This window comes from Parus major, chromosome 24 (genome assembly GCF_001522545.3).
Source record: "Parus major isolate Abel chromosome 24, Parus_major1.1, whole genome shotgun sequence".
Classification (NCBI taxonomy): domain Eukaryota; kingdom Metazoa; phylum Chordata; class Aves; order Passeriformes; family Paridae; genus Parus; species Parus major.
In genome coordinates this window covers 5,892,649-5,911,139 of record NC_031792.1, presented here as the reverse complement: position 1 = coordinate 5,911,139, position 18,491 = coordinate 5,892,649, and the positions used below count along the sequence as shown (strand labels likewise).

At 53.3% G+C, this 18,491-nt stretch overlaps 1 protein-coding gene across 2 annotated transcripts in view; it reads left to right on the top strand.

The window, feature by feature from the left end:
• Window positions 1–10,330, top strand: part of ETS1 (ETS proto-oncogene 1, transcription factor) — a 77,442-nt gene extending 67,112 nt beyond the window's left edge. Inside the window, exons 9-10 of one of the 2 annotated variants that reach the window (XM_015649874.2) lie at window positions 4,694–4,812; window positions 5,709–10,330. In XM_015649874.2, coding sequence (XP_015505360.2) covers window positions 4,694–4,812; window positions 5,709–5,924 — 335 coding nt within the window. In that variant the 3' untranslated portion in view covers window positions 5,925–10,330. The remainder of the gene's footprint in view (window positions 1–4,693; window positions 4,813–5,708) is intronic. The other variant, XM_015649873.3, reaches the window with a different exon arrangement.
• Window positions 10,331–18,491: the final 8,161 nt, after the last annotated feature.

Sequence of the window (18,491 nt, the reverse complement as noted above, 5' to 3'; positions counted from 1 at the left end):
TTTCCTGCCACACTCCAGTGGCCTGCCCTGTCCTCGCCTTCCCCAGCCTGTGCACCAGCGTTCCTGGAAGCAGCAACATCCTCCCTGCAGGGCTGGAGCAGCCAGGGTATGGGAGTTTGGGGATGCAGGCACCCTCCTCCTGCACTCTGCAGCTCCTGGGGCCCTGCTGGGATGCAGGGGCTGCTGTTACCCTGCTCCTGTGGTGCCCTTCGCCCATCCTTGCACTTCAGGGTGACCACCCTGCAGCTCCTGCCTGCTTTTGCCTCAGGCAGGGCCCAATGGGCTCAGTGCCCTTCTGGGCTCCCCTGGGTGGGGACTCGAGGGTGGGACCGGGGCCGGTTCAGTGGCTCCTGCCCCACCTGGCAGACAAGAGCAAACCCAGCCCCACGCTCCGCTGCCCAAGCGTGGCAGAGCTCAGCTCTCCCCAGCCTGGGGGGTGATGGGGGCAGCAGCTCTGGCTGTGTCTCCTCCAGACACCCAGCTGGTGCTGCTCAGCAGCTCGTGGTCTGCAGGACCAACATCAGGGGCATTGGAGCTCACAGAACCCCTGGAGCTTTGCCAGGTGCCTCTGGGGTCAGTTCAGGGACAGAGCTCCCAGGCACGGGGTGGGATTGCCCCGTGCAGGGCCAGGAGCTGGAGTTGATGATTTGTGTGGGTCCCTTCCCACCCATGAGCCCCGTCCTTCCACCACCCCCTTCCTGAGAGCAGAGGAGCTACAGCAGGGAAGCAGCTCTGGCCTGGCCCTCTGGCTGCTCTCCTGCCTGTCATCATGGCCATGCTGCTCCCTAAGGAAGGGGCTTCCTGGGTCCTCTCCTGCTTTTCCAGCCCTGCTCTTTGGAGATCTCCACAGCTCTGCGGTGTCTGATGCCTGCACCAGCCCGGGGAGGAGCTGTGGGAACTGGTGTGACAAGGGAGTGATGGGGACCAGCACTCCCAACCCTCTGGGGGCTTTGGGGACCGTGGTGCCATCAGAGGGGGTGGGCAGGGTGGGCAGGTGAGTGTTTTGGAGACGTTGCCAGGGCCATTTGTTTTGTGGGGTTGGAACCACAAACCGCAGAGCACCAGGCAGAAGTGCCTCGCTGGGGTAGGTGGGGTTTTTTTGTCTTCTTGTTTGAACCGAGGGAAACAAAACAGAGGCCGTTGGGAGGGGTGGATGTGTAAAACCGTCCCGAGAGAGATGTCGGGGCTGGGGCTGTGCCCTCCCCGTGTGGTGCCCGTCTGCCCCAGCAGGGCAGTGCCACCATCACTGCACCCCTGGAACGCCCCATCCAGCAGAGCTCGGTACCCCAGAGGCTGGGAGGGAGGTGGGGAACCTGTCCTGACCAAGGAAGGATGGCACAGGGATGGCGTGACACCAAACCCTTCGCTCTGGGGACACCACCAGAGCTCGGTGCTGAGGCAGCCCCGCTCGGCCAGCAGCTCCCGGTTCCCACAGTTCCGACTGTCACCCGGCTCAAGAGGAATATTTTCCCCCTGACGCTGCAGAATTCCTGTGCTGTGACAGTCCCTGCTGAAGGACCCTGTTCAGTGCCACCAAGGCCAGACAGGGCCCCCATTGTGGGTGCTATTTTTAGCAGCTCCGTGGGTGCAGGAGGTCTCTGTGGGGTGGGAGGAACCCCCACCCCTCTGAGTCCTCGCCTTGTCTTTTGTGGAGCAAGGGCTGCCCCCAGTCCCCAGCCAGGGCTGGGTCTGCTCTGGGAAGCCCCTGGATGTGTGTGGAGGGAGCAGTGCCATAACAGCTGCCTTGGGCCCCTCCACCTCACCCTTGGAGCTGCATCCCAATCCAGGCTGCAGGAACTGGTGGTTGTTTTGGGATAAGCAAGGCAGCAGATCCCGTGGTGGGATGTCTTGGGACAGCCTGGCTGTGTGTGCCTGTACCATGGAGTGATCCCAGCCTGGCACCCTGATGGGGATTTCCAGCCCTGACTGGGATGAGGGCAAGGGTTGGAGCAGGAGGGATGGAAAATGGGCCCTGCTCCCAGCTCCTGTGGATGAGGAACTTTGGGGTGCAGGGACAAGCCTAGAAGCTTCCTGCTTGTCCTGTGACACTGAGGGGAGTGGCACTGCTGCATGAGCCACCTTGAAATCCTATGGGAAGGTATTCCCTGCCCCTTGCTGGCTGCAGAGTGGCTCATTTGTGAAGATCCCGCACCCAGCACTAATTACAGCTGCAGCAGATGATGCCCTGACCTCCAGCACTGCTCCCTGCTCTGTTCTCCTCCCTGCCAGCGCTGATTTGGGGCACAGGCCTGGGCATGTGCTGGGGTTTGGCTCCTGCCACCCCGCTGCCATCTCGAGCAGTGCCACATCTGCCAGGCTTGGCTGCCTCCCCCTCGGGCAGGGAGGGGGTGTTTACAGGAGCTGGGACATGCCTGGAGCCCTGCATAAACACATTCCTCACATAACTGCCTGTCCAGAGAGAGGAATCTGGGGTTTTACACGTGTCCTGCAGGCAGCTCGGAACAGACCCCGGGAATCCCTGTTGCAAGGAAGACACCCCTTCCTTGGAAATCCCAAAATACCCAGCAGAGTGGCACTGGGGGTGGTGGCAGGAGCTCTACCTTGCTTGCAGGAGAGGGCAGGAATTCCTGGGTTTCCCAACACCTCTCCCTGCCAGCTGGCAGCCAAACAGGAATGGCACTGGCCACTGGCTTGGGGTTAGTGAGGCTGGAACCTCCAAATATCCTGCACAGGGCCAGGATGGCCCAGGGGTGTTTTGAGGGCAGTTCCTTGCCCAAGAACTGGGCACCCAGGTGATGAATTTCCATCCCTCTTATTTTGGGGAAGGAATCAACTAAAAATCCTTTTTCTTCAGTTGGGTAGGAGAGAAATCAGTGGGAGGGGATGGAGCTGGCCTTGGACTCCCTGGGCTGTGTCGCTGTTAACTTGATTTGGGTGTTGGATGCTCCCTGGCTGTGTGTGGGGAGTTGGTGTAAGGTCAGATGGGCCAAGAGAACTCATCCCCTTGGGAATTCACCTGTGGAAGACCTCAGACAGCCACTAAACTGTTTTCCCAGTGTTTTCTCTGCATTTAGAGCTCACTGCTATAAATAGCCCTGAGTCTGGAGATGTGGTGGCACTTCAGGCCAGGCTTTTTGCTCTTCCCTTTCAACAAGAGGCAAAGGCGTCATCTGAATTTCCTCCCTCATTTTGGCATGGATAATCCAGCTCCATCTCTACTGGAGAGCTCAGTTGTGGAGTCAATATCTTGGCAAGCTCCAGAGGAGTGACGGGCTGGAGCCTTTCCCTGCTGAGTCCCTTCCCATTTCCAGCAGAAGGAGCCAGGAGCTCCCTGCCTTGCCCTGCCTGTGGCTGTGATAGTCCCCAGGCTTGGCACTGACAATCCCCTGGAGCACTTCCACAGGGATAACAGGGGAGAAACATTTTGGGAAAGGCTGGATGGGACACGGCAATTCCCGTGTCCTGGAGCCAGCTCTCTCATTTCCTCCTCCCCAGCAGCTTTTGAGTCATTTTAAACTTTGTGGAGAAGGGGAGCAGCCCTCCCTTCCCTCCGTGGCTTGTCCTGCAGCCACAGCTCGGACAGCATCCATTGGCATTCCTGGAAACAGGCTGGGCTCCATCCCTTTTCCTGAGCCCATAACTCATCCTTTCCCTGCTTGAAGCTTTGCTCAGTGCTGTCAGCACTGGGATTACCCCAGTTAATCCAGCCTGTGCAATTCTGTGTGGGACAAATAATTTCCTCTCACCTCCGGCTGTCTCGTTGTAATTATTGTCATTATTAGTGATCTATTCCAAGCTAGGTTTAAACCATGGCAGGGTCTCTGCCAAAACACCTTGCCCACAGCTAAGTGCAGTATTTGGGGTGTGGCCACATTTGGAAGTTGTTCATCAAAGAGATTTTAGCTCCAGGGCTTCTCCTCTACCTTGTGTTGGGACACAAGGCCAAGGAAGAGATGAGGATTTCAGAAGTTCTCCATGACTCCAGCCAAAGCCAGCCACAGGCGCTCAGTGGGTGCCCTGACACAAACTGGGATGGCCAAAATGAGTGATTGGAGGGGAGATGGAGACCAGGTGTGGAAGGACAGGTGGAACACCCGTGGCAAGGGATGCTCCACATCACCTCGTGCCTCTCCAGCTGGCTCAGGGGAGCAGCAGCCGCAGGGAGGTTCCTCATGGATTTGCTGAGGCTGTGCCAAGGTGGTGACGAGGAGATCCTGGGCTGGGGAGCTCTGTGTGCCCTCACCCTCCCCACAAGCCGGCAGAGCCCATTCCTGCAGCAACACGTCCTGGAAAGAGGCCCAGGAATTCTCGTACCTGGGTCCCCCTTATCTCAATCAACAGCACAGAGCAAAGAGTCAAGGTCGGGAAGTGGAGTCTGCCGGAGTTCAGCCGTGGCCGGCGGCTCTTTGGCACAGAGGGATCGGTGCTGCTCGGCTGCCAAGGCAGTGACTCCTCCTGTTTGTGTGCCAGAAAAATAATCCTATTTATGTAACTCCACGTGAAGCATTCCAGGGCATGAATATTCAGCTCTTCCTGCAAATAGGAAGCTTTGTTACCTGTAGGGTTTTACTCCCAGCTCAGCTTGTGCCCTGTGGCTGCTCGTGGCTGCTTTTGACAGAAGGTTTTATTTTATTCAGTGAGCACCTTTTGCATGGGAATTTTTCCCCTGCTGTGATAGAATGATCTGTGCTTTTCCTGGCATTAATATCCCGTGTTTCCCTTGTATTTCTAGGCAGTGGACCCATCCAACTGTGGCAATTCCTGCTGGAACTGCTCACTGACAAGTCCTGTCAATCCTTCATCAGCTGGACGGGTGATGGCTGGGAGTTCAAACTTTCAGATCCAGACGAGGTAAAGTGCCCTGGAATAAAGTGCACAACCCAAACTCCTCAGAAATATTGGTGTGGATAAGCCTCTCCTCATCCCTTTGGGCAGCCACTTTGTTCTGGTCTTGGATATGTTGTGGGCAACCAAGGAATCAGAGTCCAACTGAAAATTTGTTGAAAATTGTGGTGCAGTCACCCTTTGGAGGCGGGGGTTTGTGGTGGTGTTGGTGGGAAGTAGCTGAACACCTTAGGGAGAGGAGCAGTGGCAAAGCTCTTCAGAAAGGCTGGGTACAGGTGAGGGGCTGTCCCCTGCTTTGGGGAGCAGGTGGGATCTTTGTCCCCTCCTTTGTGATCTTTGTCACCCTGGAAGGTGGGGTTTGGTCCCTTCTGTGACAGAACAAGAGGAAGTGGCACAAGGGGAGGTTATTAGGGAGCATTCCTTCATGGAAAGGGCTGTCCAGCCCCTGGCACAGCTGCCCATGGAGTCCCCATCCTGGAGGGATTTAAAAGCTGTTTGGATGTGTTCTGGGGAACGATTGGACTCCATGATTTTAGAGACTTTTCTAACCTAAATAACTCCATGAGTGACTGCAGGCTGCCAAAGTGCAAAAGTGACGGGCACTGGGTGTTGCATGTTGGTGCCATCGGGTTTAGATCTGGCAGAAGGTGGAAGAGAAACCCCGAAAAAGGGTTGAAGGACTTGGGATATGAGGCTATGTCTGAGGTAGCACCCGAAATTATCCCGATAAATGCTCACAGAGCGCTCTGCCATGGTCTGCCATTGCACAGAGCTTGGTTTTCCCCAGCATCGATCCTTAACCACGAGGGAAATCCTCCCCCTTCCTGCTGGCAAGGGAACATGGACACAGACATCCCAACCGAGCCAGGCTGACCTTTCCTCCCTGTCCTCGCTCCCCGCAGGTGGCCCGGCGATGGGGCAAGAGGAAAAACAAGCCCAAGATGAACTACGAGAAGCTGAGCCGCGGGCTGCGCTATTACTACGACAAGAACATCATCCACAAGACGGCTGGGAAGCGCTACGTGTACCGCTTCGTGTGCGACCTGCAGAGCCTGCTGGGCTACACCCCCGAGGAGCTGCACGCCATGCTCGACGTCAAACCCGACGCCGACGAGTGACGGGGACACGGCGTCGCCGCTGGCCGCGGGGACAGCCCACGGGACTCGTTTGGTGGCTCTTCTTTATTCACTTTCGCTGTTCTTCTGCTCGTTTTTTTTCAAGGGCCACTCAGATTCGAGGCTTTGAGGATGTTGGGGGAGAGGGGGGAGGAAGAGGAAAACTTTTGGGAAGGATGGGTTTTTGTTGATTTCCTGAAAGCTCTGAGACAGGCTTTTCTGGGGGAAAATTCTGAGTTTTAAGGAAGCCAGAAAAATGTAGCTCACTTAAAAAACCAACAGTCCCCTCCCCACCCTTGGCTGTTTAGAAAAAAGTGGGATTGAATGGATCCCTTTGGTTGCTCACACACCAACTGGCAGGTCAGGAATGACAATATTCCTGAGGATTTGAGGAATTTAAACTTTTTTCTTTTGGAAAACCAAAATGGGTGAATATTCTTGCTTTGGGGAGGGGCAATATAGGAAAAAAACAAGAACTGTTGTTCTTGTTCCATCAACTTTCTGTCCATTGTCTTCTTTTCTACAAGAGATAGAATTTTTCCTAGGAGGGATCAAGACTTTTTTTATTTTTTTTTTAAAGTTTTATTTTATTAAATTTTGTGCCAGTATTTGTTTGTTTTTTTTTTTTTTTTTCCTAAATAGTCTTAAGCTCTAAGATGGTCTCAGTATTGCAATATTGTGTGTGTTTGTTTCTGTTCTGCCAGCAGAGAGTTTTATCCCAGGGAGGAAAAAGAGGAAAAGGAATTAGTTTATGTAGACCCCACTGGAGAAGTGGAATGCTGGGACTGGGATGGGAAAATGAACTCCAAAGTGGCTCCTGTTGATGCTGGCTGGGGGTGCCACTCATGTTTCCAGCCCCACACGCTGTGCTGATAATGCTGGTTGAAATTCCTGCTATTTTTTTATCTCTGGCTGCACAAACCCTCTCAAAATTTCCATGGAAAATGTCTTTTTGTGTTTTCCAAATCACTTCTTTTGCTCAAGGAACACTTTGGTGCTTAGAGAAAACTTTTTTTGGGAAGGAGAAAGGAGAGAAATTCCCATGTTTTCAGCGTGGTAAATGGAAAATATGCAAGTTAATTGAGGGGAAAAATCAGGAAAATGTTCAAAACCCAAAAGGAAATGTTTTTTCCTTCCTGTTTCAAGCAGCTCTGTCTTCATGGCCGTGTGTGGGCACAGCAGAAAGGAAATTGTCCCTGCAAATGGGCTCGTTCTGCCTCCTGGGCTGCTGCTCACACCAGGCAGGGCCAGGATTGCTCCCAGGGCAGCTGCTCCCTCCCTTTGGCCTCCCAAACCCTTCCTGCAGCTGGGTTGCTCTGGAGGGGTCACTCCTGCTGGTCCCAGGGCTCCCAGGGATGCTCTGGGCAGGCTGAGGACAATCCCCCACCCCTCAGGTGTTCTTGCTGGGAGTTGGAGCCTCAGAGGTTGTTCCCATATCCCAAAGGCAGATCAGTTCTGCCCAAGGGAATCTTTCACTCCTCTGGGTGATTGCATTTAAAGGCAGTGTTTTGTACTTTACCAAAATCCCCTCTCTGTGTGTGCTGTGTGTGTCTTTGGGGCACGGAGTTCATTCCAGAGGTGCTGTGGGACAGCTGGGAATTGGGGCTCAGAGCCTTTCCAGAGTGCTGCAGAGTGACTCCTGATCCCCATGGAGCGGGGGCAGGACAGGAATCTGTAAAATATCCAGAATATTCAGGGACACCCCCACCCCCAGGGGCAGAGCTGGAGGGGAGCCCAATCCCAAAGTGATGCCCAGAGGTGCTGGGCTCTCCTCCTTTCCCTCTGCAGCTGGGGCACCCAGCACTTCTGTACCCTAAAACTGCTCGTTGTAGGGTACAACTAAAACTTCTGTACCCTAAAACTGCTGTGTCCTTATAAAAGGGGGGTTGGAGGCGAAATGGGAGGGTCAGGAGGGAGCTCCTGCCAAGGGGGTGGAAGCAGAGGGGGGTCCAGGAAGGGAGGTTGTTACACTCAGGTGCTGAGGGTTGTCTGAAGGAAAGGCTGGGATGGGTGGAAAGGAGGGAAGAGGGGATGGAAGGAAGGTGAAGGAAACCCCAAAGGAGGAAAGGGACGCTGCCCACTGAGAAGTGGAACTTGGGCTCGTGTCCTCGGGCAGGCAGGGAGGAGGAGAATGGGGGCAGCCTGGCCAAGCTGGAGGGAGGAAAGGAAAATAGGGATATGATGGATGAGACCCCCACAGGGTCTGGGACAGATCAGCCTGAGCCAAGGCTGGGCAGCTGGACAGAGAGCCAGGAGAGCTGTGAGGGCACAGAGTGCACAGGGAGGAGCTGGTAAAGAACATCCCAACAGGAAGGCTTGGATTTCCATCACAGGATTTTTTGGGGATGTTGCTGGTTGTTGCAAAGGGCCCTGAGCTTGCCCATCATGGGTCACTTAAATCCCTCTTCACCCTTAGAAAGGGACTCCCAGACATCCCAGCTCCTGCCCCTGGAGTGGGCCGTGTCCCAGGACATCCCTCCTGGTTTCTCAGGTACTCCATCTGAAAAAGAAAAAGAATGGGATAAAATTTCCCTCCAATAGGAGGAATTGCAGTTTTGGCTACAACCCTGTCCCCCTGCCAGGATAAATCCCTCGTCCACTGTGCTTATTCCAGGTTTCCAAGCTGAGTCTGTGTGTTCCCAGTGATTTTGGGGAGATGGTTAGAGGTTAGGAAGGGGGAGCCATGGGAAGCAGCTCTGGATTTTTGGAAGGAACCTCTGGCTGGAGTTTCTCCATTGTTTTTTCACCCTTTTCCCTCCCAGCTCCCAGCCTCAGTGAACAGTCCCAGACACATCAGCTCCATCATTTCCTATTTTCCTTTGCTTTTATTCCCATTCTAGAGGCCATCCCAGAGATGGGTGTTGTTTATACACTGGAAATGTGCAGATTTCTCTTTGTTTCTTTTGCTTTGGTTCCTTTTTCCTTCTGCTTTTCGTTGCTGGCCTTTGGTGAGGGCTGTGCTGAGCCAGATGAGCTCAACCCAAACCCTCTGAGCTCCAAGTCCATGAAAGCTCAGTTAATTCCCACCTGGGATGGATTTGAGAGGGATGATGGAGATCTGCCAGGGCTGGGACTCCCTCCTGTGCTGCTTTCTCCACACAGGAGTGAATTTCCCCTTGCAGATAGTGTTGGAAACGGGGTCATTTTGTCTTGCTTTGGAATGTCTCAGGTGCTTTGGGTGAGTTTTTGGGATATTTTCTGTGTCCTGCCCATTTTCTGCTGTTTCCATGTGGATTGGTGTCCCCTTGGCCCCCCTGGCAGAGCCTGAGCCCTACTTGCAAACAGCTTTGTGGGCTCTGACAGTTGATATTTGGGAAGTCAAAAATAAAGGAAAAAACCCAATAATGATAAAACCCACCCCAAAAATGACAAAAACCACAAGCACTTTCCTGCCAGTCCCTCTCCATCTCCATGTGTGGGATCATCATAGTCCTTGGACCCTGTGCTGTGTCCAAGTGGAGATCCATGTTATTCCCACACTCCCACCATCCCAATCCAGCTGTTACTGGTCAGGGAGAGAAATAACCAAACAGGGCAAAAAAATAAAGAATAATGTAAAACTTCACTTTCTCTTGTCTTCCCAAACCAACACCTACTCCAAAAACCAGTCCCAGAAAGCACCAATAAATCCAGATGCTGCAGAAAACGTCTCCACCTTCTGAGTTTTGATTTTTTGGAGGGGTTTTCTCTGAGATTTTAGGATTCAAATGCTGGTTCCTTGTGAACATTGGAAAACTGGGATGCCTTGGTTTGCTCTGCTCCCTGGTAGGGTCTATGTAACACCCAGGAGCTGTTGTCTACATTCCAAAGAGGTTTAAATAAAGGATAAGTCTATGTATACATATATGTTATAATGGAATATCTCCAGGAATTAACTGCCTCAGTAAAAAAAAAAAAAACAACAAAAAACAAAAAAAGTCTTTTTTTTTGTTTTATTTTGGTTTTACACTTTTTTTTAAGCTGATAAACTTAGAAGTAAAAAAAAAAAAAGAGATTGTTATATTGTGCTGTTCAACTATTTTCCAACGTGTATTTTCATATAATTTATATTTTTTAAAAGTGGGAAAAAAAAAAGTTTAAAAGTGAGATTTAAAAAAAAAACAAAAAAAAAAACAACAACAAGGAAAAAGCAGGTGCTTTTTTAAAAAAACCTGAGCTGAGGTAGCTTAGAGATGTAGCGATGTGTGTGTGTGTCCGTGTGTTGTGTCTGGTTCCGTTTGGTTTTTTTTAAAGGATTCAAAAGAAAAATAAAATCCCTCCTCCATTGAATTCCTAGAGAAGGAGGGGATTGGTTTTGTTTTAATTGCTGATGCTGGCACATCATTTTGCTGGAGAGTTTTTTATATACTGTAGCCTTATTTCATATCGTATTTTAAACCATGTGAAATTAAAAGAAGAATAATTCCTAACCCTTGGTGTCCGTGTGATTATTCCTTGCCTTTCCTCTTTAGATTTGGGACAGAAAGTGGGAAAACAATGCAAAACTGTAGAAATTCCAGCAATTTCTCTATTTTTCTCATTATTGGAATTGGGGTTTTATGGAAAGAAGGGCCTGGCTGACATCGCAGCTTGTGGTGGTGTGATGCTCCCCACAGCTCCCTCTCACTTTGGGATCATGGATCCACATTCCAGGCTTTCCAAAGCCTCCTTCATCCCAAGTCCTCACTGGGAGCATGGGAGATCTGTGGTTCACCAGCCCAAAGGAGCTTTGAGAGTGGTTTTTTCCTCAGCAGGATCTCAGGGAACGGCTGTGGCAATCTCCTGATCCCACGGCCACCAGAGGGAAGATGTGCTGGGAATTCGCTTTCCTCATGGATGTGGCCCACGGGGAGGAGAAATCCACCTCAGAACTCTCCAAATCCTTCACCATTTTGCTTCAGAGCCTGGAATAAAACACATTTGAATCCTTTATGGAATATCCTGGGTTGGAAGGACTCACGATTCCAACTCCCAAGCCTGCACAGGAGTTGGGATGCTTTTTGCAGGGAATTTTCTGCTGGCTCTGGTGTTTCCTTGTCCTCATCCAGCCAGGAGGAAAGCTGCTGTGCCCAGCTGGATGGGGCTCGATTGGAGCCTGAGCTTCTGGAAGTGGTGATTAATGAATCCGGCATCTGGGAGACGTCCATGGAGCAGGAGCTGATGCTTGTCCAGAGGAGCCTGCGTGATGGGAAATTCCCGAGGGACACCAGTGACGCTGGATTGACTGAGTCAGCACCAAGGGGATCAGAGCATTGCTCAGGAATGTGACACTCGGGATTGTTGGATACCAGGAACAGTGGACAGGACACGGGGGGACGCAACGTGGATCCAGGATTAGGAATTCTCTCCGTTTATAACAACTCGCAGCCGTGCAGGGAACAGCAATCCCGAGAAACTGAAGGATGAGGGTGGAGAATTCTGCTGGGCCTCAGGACAGCCGGGCCGAGGTCCCGGGCTCAGCCGATCCCTGAGCTCGGAGGGGACGGAGCCGAAGCGGGGCCAGCCCTGGGACAGCTCCCGGCCCGTTCCCTGCAGCTCCGAGCGGAGCGGGGCTCGCCTTTCCCTTCATCCCGGCCCGGCTTTTTCATCGCAGCTGGAGCCGCCGGGGCTCCTGCTCGGCTGTCCCGGGAAAATAAACATCCAGCGGCTCCTTCCCAAAGGGAGCCGTGCCGAGACTCGGGCCGGGGGAGCAGCCGAAGCCCAAAGGGGTGGAGGTGGCGGCTGGCGGGGATGGTCCCTCCCTGCAGAAGCTGAGGATGCAGCAGGTCCCCGCAGCCCGAACCCCGCTGCATTCCCCAGGGATCGCAGCCTGGGGAACACCCGCACTAAAAACACCCTCGGCCCGGGGCACCCCACGCACCTGGAGCTCGGCCGGGGGTGATGCCCATTAACAGATCCCCGTTAATTATTAACCCATTAACTGCCCTGCTCCCCCAGCACCGGGAGGGCCACACGGAGCAAATGCACCTCCCTTGATGTCCCTGCCATGTCCCCTCCTTTTCCCGAGGGTCTCCGTGCCACCAGCGGCTGCAGTGAGATTTGGGATGGGGAAGCGGAGTTTGGGGAGAGACACAGAGCTTTTCCCAGGGAAAAATCCATCACAGCCAGAGAGCTCTGCTCTCTCAAAATCCATCCCCTTTGCAGCATCCTGAAACCAAGCTGTCGATAAAAAACATGGAAATTTGGAATCACAGAATATAATTATTCAGGTTGGAATTCAGTCTTCTCCAAAACCATGGATCCGTTGGAATCATGGAATAAATGAGCTTCATGAAAGAATTGAGCTGAGAGGAAGGGTTTGCTGGGAGTGAAGTCCTCCCCAGCAAGAAAAGCCTGCCTGTGTGGAGGATGGCAGCTGGAGGAGGATTCTCCCGGTGTGCCGGCCCCGGGTGCTGCTGTGTGGCTGCTCAGGTGTGGGATTGAACAGAGCCAGAGCGGGCAGAAGGCTTTTCCAGACTGCAGCAGGTGATTATCCAGGGATGCACACACCCAGCAGAGCAATGGAGCAGCGGATCCAGGGGGATGGCTGCGGATGAAGGGCGTTCCTGTGCCCCAAAACAGCCGGGAACTCGTGAGCTGCCCTCCCAGTAGAGAACAGCGAGGAAAAGGGACATTTTCGGATCGGTGCCTTGAAATGAGACATTGAAAGTGCTGTTTGAGGGAAATTGAGAATTGCTGATGGCTGAAGTGAGGGAAGGGCTCTCTGGAATTCCCTGAGATCCCAGGGAGGTGGAAGGAGGTGGTGAAAGAGGAGAAGGGTGAGGCAGTAGAAGGGTGCAGGGGGAGAGAGAGGCCGAAGGAGGAGGATGGGATGCTGAGCAGCAGGGGACGAGCTTGGCTCTTTCCTGGGTGATCTCTCCTGGATGATCTTTAAGATCCCTTCCAAGCCAAGCCATTCTGTGATTCCGTGCGGGATGTGCACACCCGCTGATGGTTCCCGGGCACAGCAAGCACGTTTCACCGGCAAAAGGAGATTCAGGGCTGCTGGGAGGCGCTGGGACACTTTTGGTGCCCATTCCCCGTGCCGGGGGTGCTGCCGTGGGATGCCGGGGTTGCCTTTCGGAGTCAGCACTTTCCGCTGTTTGCTTTCCTCCCCCGGCTCCCTCCCGCAGAGCCCCGGCCTCTGAACCTCGTCCAACAGCAACTTTCCGTCTCTTCCAGCGGCCTTTCCCCGCTCCCGGGAGCGCGGCCGTTCCCTGGCCTCGCTTGAAAGGCGCTCCCACAATGAGCCTTTGTGCCAGGCTGCTCCGGAGGGCAGCGAGCCGGGATGGCCGGGACACGGGGCCAAAGCTCCGGTGGCGGGGGCTGGGGGCCTCGCGGGGAGCCCCAGGGATGCTGCCCCAAATTCTGCATCGCTGGGTAGGGATGCTCTCCAAAGTGTGCCATCCCTGGCAAGAGGATGGGTCCCAAGAGTCCCTCAAATGCTCCCCAAATTCTGCATCGCTGGGGTAGGGATGGTTCCTGAGAAGCTGCATCCCTGCAGTAGGGATGGTCCTGGCAAGAGGATGCTCACCAAGAATCCCTGGCACAGGGATGTTCCCCAGAATTCTTCATCCATCAAAGGATGCTTCCTAAAATTCTGTGTCCCTGGGGTGGAGGTCCCCAAATCCCCAAACTGCTGCATCCTCGGGGTGAGAATGCTCCCCAAAGGACTGCATCCCTGGAGTGAGGGTACTCCCTGAAATGCTGCATCCCTGGGTGAGAATACTCCCCAGAAATCTGTATCCCTGGGATGGGGATGCTCCCCACATGTTGCATCCCCCTCCTGCCTTCAGCATCATTTTGGGAAGGGAAGAGGATACTCCCAGCCTGGTCCTTCTGAAATGAGCTTATCTCTTCCTTATGACAAGGTTATCTTTCCATGGGGTAAATTTCCCAGTTTCCCATTCCCTGAGCTTGGCTTGCCCTTGATGGACCCAGGAGAGCCTCTCCCTTCTCCTCCATGCTCTTTCCTTAACTGCCTTCCCACATTCCCCTTCTTGTTCCCCCTCCCACCATCCAAGCCCTCCACGCTCCTCCTGAGCTTACCCTTGGCACCCTCCACCCCACATCCTCCTGCTCCAGCTCCGGCACAGTGGAAAAGGCATGGCAGGAATGGTGCCGTGGATTTGCAGCTCGGATTAATGACATTTCCCAGCTGGAAAGCACGAGGTGAAGCCAGAGCCACGCAAGGCCTTGGCTTGGGGCAGACCACCAACGTGCCCACCACAGAGCTGCGGTGAGCCCGCGGCTCCGAGCCCAAATCCAGGGCTTGGAGGGAGCCAGGAGCAGGCTGGGAAGGCTGGAGAGGAGAGAGAAGTCTGCTGAGCTCCAGCCCTGCCAGAGAAGGGGTTTCTTTTGGAGCAGGGAATCATCCTCTCCAAGAAAAAAAAAACCAAACTAAAATTCCCCAAGAGAAGTTTGTCTTTGGGTTTTTTATGTTTTTCCCCTTCTCTGTCCTGGTTGCTCTTGCAAAATTCCCAGCTGGTGCTGGCATCGCTGTCCTTGTGCTGGGGGCTCTGCTCCAGGGGGAAAATCCTTTGCTGAATGAACCCAGAAAGCCAAGAAGGGGGATCTGGCAGCAGAAAAGGCTTTGCTTCCTGTCTGAAGGGCAGGAAGAGCTGGCAGAGATCCCCCAGTGGAGGTCTGGGATTCGGAATCTGTGACTTGGGGAGCTCATGGGAAGTTTGGCCTCTTTCACCTTCTTTGCCTCGGTTTCCCCAAGTGCAACCCCAGACCCCAAACCTTCCCAGCCTGCCTAAATCACATGAACATTGGGGGTCCCTGTTTGGGAGTGGGATGGGATGGGATGGGATGGGATGGGATGGGATGGTTGTTCTTTCCAGCCCCACCACCACTGTGATGTTTCATTTTTCCAATGCCCTGAATCCTCAGCCAGGATCAACCCAGCACAGCAGAATAAACCCATTCCCACATTGCTGCCACCTTTCCTCACCTCTATCCCAGATATTCCCCAGGAAAGTGGGATGGGGGACACTGGGGGATGTTATTTGGGGTTTCCCTGGTGACACCATGCCCAAAACCTGGGAGCTGAGCCCATCCCTGAGGGGATCAGGGTCTTGTGGGAAGCCTGGTGAGATTCCCTGCCCAAACAGCTCAGGGCATTTGCTTCCAGTGAGCAGCCCTTGCAAGTGCTTCTGTGTTCCCAAACACATCCCAAACACATCCCAAATGCTTTCCTAGGAACATGGGGAACACCAACATGGAGGATTAAAAATTAACCTGGATCATTTTGGACCTTAATGATGTGCAAAAGCTCTGCAGAGCCTCATCCAGCTGGATTTGTCCTGCTCTCTTGGGGTCAAGGCTCAGGGACACTGGAAATGGGGTTGTGACAGTGGCTGCATGTCAGGGACAGTGAAGGCACCGTGTTCCCATCCTGTGCCCCAAACCCTGGGATAAGGTGATCCTTCTGGGCCTGGACTGAAGGTATTTGGCAGCCTCTGTTCCCAATTCCCTGCCAGCTCCTCTTCCCACACCCCTCCAAGCCCTTCACCTTGGCACCCCCAGTCTGGCCAAGTGGAAAGTCCTCTTTGGAGGAGAACTCCCCATAAATCACCGGGATCTGCATCACCATTCTGGGTTTTCATCATGAAATCCCCCCCAAAAACAGCAAGAGGGGGAAATCTCACTCTCAGCACAAAGCTGGCACAGCCCTGGTTTGGCTTTTCCCTCCTCCATGAAATCCAGCCCTGGCTCAGCTGCTGGCACAGGGTGAGATGGGTGTTTATTTTTCCTTCTCTGCTTTTCAGGATCCTGGGGTTGCTCCTGTGAGGTCCCACTTTCATGGCAGAGCCAATTCCTGATGATAAAAATAGAAGGCAGGGGCTTTCTGCCAGCAAGGGGAAGAGGAGAATAAGGGGAAGAAATGCCAAATAAATGAATAAAAGTGAGTGATTGGCACTCACTAAGCTGCAGGAGGATTTGAGGACCCAAGGAACTTCTGGCTTGGTAGGATCAACAGAAGAAAAGGGATCAAGTGGAGTGATTTTGGACCATCCTTGGGTGACACAGGGGAAAACCCCTTTGCTGGTGTGAAGCAATGGATTTATGCCCTTCAATGTGAATCCAAACCCTCCAGCCCCTTTCCCAGTTGGATTTGGAAATCTCTGTCACTGCTGACCTATTTAAAAGCTGTGCCAAGCTTTGGTCTGGGATGTGCCAAAGGGTTGGGATCCCACGGTGTCCGCTCTGATGTGGTTCCTGTGGGAATCCAGCAGCTTCCTGAGGTCCCCTGGCACCCCCAGCACATGTGGGTGCTTTTCCAAAGGGTAGGATGAGATGTGTGAGGTTCTGTTTGGTGCTGCCCTGGGATTTCTCAGGTTTTGGGAAGATCTGTCATGAAATCCTTGAGAGTTTTGGTTGGAAGAGGCCTTAAAGCTCATCCCATTCCACCCCCTGCCATGGGAAGGGACAACTTCCCCTATCCCAGGTTGCTCCAACCCCCTCCAAGCTGGCCTTGGACACTTCCAGGGGTTTAATGTCTATGCATCCTTATCTCCTCAGTAAAACAGGGATAAAACCCAAAAAATGGTGCCTGGTCTCACAGCTCTGCCAATATAAGTCTGATTTTGGGGTGAAAAAGCAGGGAATGTGAACCAGGAGCAGCAGGAGCATCCTGGAGTTGTGACAGATTTTGGGCTCCAACAGCACCAATATTTACAGCCCAAGTGGAGGAGCTGCAAAATTGGCAGAAGTTCAGGAGAGAGCAAGGAAAGTTATTTGCATGAGAGCTCCATTTCTCTCCCTGTGTGTTGGAAAGGATTTATCCAACTTTTCCTCCACAGGGAAGGGAAATTTGGCCATGAAGGGTTGTGAGACAAAAACTGATCAGTGAGCAAATAGAGAGCAGCAATGAGGAAGGTGTTAATTGGTGAGATTCGTTAAACTCTGGAAGAATTGGCTTAGGAATGCTGTGGTTTATGTGGAGTCTGGGGCTCGTTTTTGCTCCTCACCCCCCAGATATGTTCTGTAGAAATCATTCCTTGCAGCAGGACACAGCAGCTCCTTGCAGGGATCCTGTCTGGATCCCAGAGCTGAGGGGCTGACAACAAACCTGGGATTTTCACACAAGTTTTGGGAGAGTTTCTGCAACTGAACCTTACTTTGAGCTGGAAATGTACCTCGGTGCCAATGGCACATCCATCCTGGAGTGTGTCCAGTTTGGGATCCAAGATCAGGAGCAGAGCTGCTGGAGGGAGTCCAGAGGAGACCACAGAGATCCTCCAGGGCTGGAGCCCCTCTGCTCTGGAGCCAGGCTGGGAGAGCTGGGGGTGCTCACCTGGAGAGGAGAAGGCTCCAGGGAGAGCTCAGAGCCCCTGCCAGGGCCTGAAGGGGCTCCAGGAGAGCTGGAGAGGGACTGGGGACAAGGGATGGAGGGACAGGACACAGGGAATGGCTCCCAGTGCCAGAGGGCAGGGCTGGATGGGATATTGGGAAGGAATTGTTCCCTGGCAGGGTGGGCAGGCCCTGGCACAGGGTGCCCAGAGCAGCTGGGGCTGCCCCTGGATCCCTGGGAGTGTCCAAGGCCAGGCTGGACAGGGCTTGGAGCAGCCTGGGACAGGGGAAGGTGCCCCACTAGAACAGGCTGAGCTTTAAGGTCCCTTCCAATCCAAACCACCCTGATTCCATGTTCCCTCCCTAATCCCAGGATTACCACATTGTAGTAGTAGCAAAATGGGATTTTGCATGTTCCCCTTCCCAACCACCTCGTGCTGCACCAACCAAAACCAAAACTGGTGCCCATCTCCAAAACCTCCCAACCTGAACCCCAAATTCCCGTCACAAGCAGACAGGCCAGGAAGAGCTGGATCCGCCTTTGCCTGGTCACGGTGAATCATCGGTGGTGGGGCTGTGCCAGCTGCTTGCTCAGCCACCAGCAAGGAGGGAAAACTCCAAACAAACCCAACAACTCAACAAAAATACATTTGAGTTCCTCTCAGGAAGAGCCACTCTGTGTATGGACAGCACTGGCAGGAAAACACGATGCTGTTTCCGTAGGAGCATTCCTGATATCAGCCTGGGGAGCTGTGCAATCCTTCTCCGATAAAATTAGCAATAGGAATGTGCAATTCCTACTGGGATGGCTTATGGAAATGATAAACAGAAACAGAACAAATCCAGGTTTGGTGTGTGGATTTAGAAATCTCAGCAGCTGGAGTGCTGCATTCCCACTCTGTGAGCTTTGGGATTGTGGGGGAGGGGGAAACTGGAGCACAGGCTGCTTCCAGAAGGGGCAGTTTTAGTGAAATTGGTTTAATAAACAGCTTGGGTTGTGATTCAAACTTGTTTAACCACACAAGAAAAGCTGAGAGGAATCACTTGGGGGTTGGTTTGTGCTTGCCCAGGGTTTGCATGGACCTGTGAGTGGATGTCTCTCCCCAGTGCAGAGATAATCCCTTGGAGATGAGGGCTGGATTAGCTCTGGGATCTGGGTACAAGAAGAATTTCAAGGATTTCACCCCAAATCTTGCCTTGGCCATGACCAAAATGAGGTGGCAGAGGAGGGACACCAGCCCAGAGCAGGTGATTGTCCTCCAGAGGACCCACAAGCCTCCCCTGGAGAGCTCATCCTTCCCTCTGGAGAGCTCA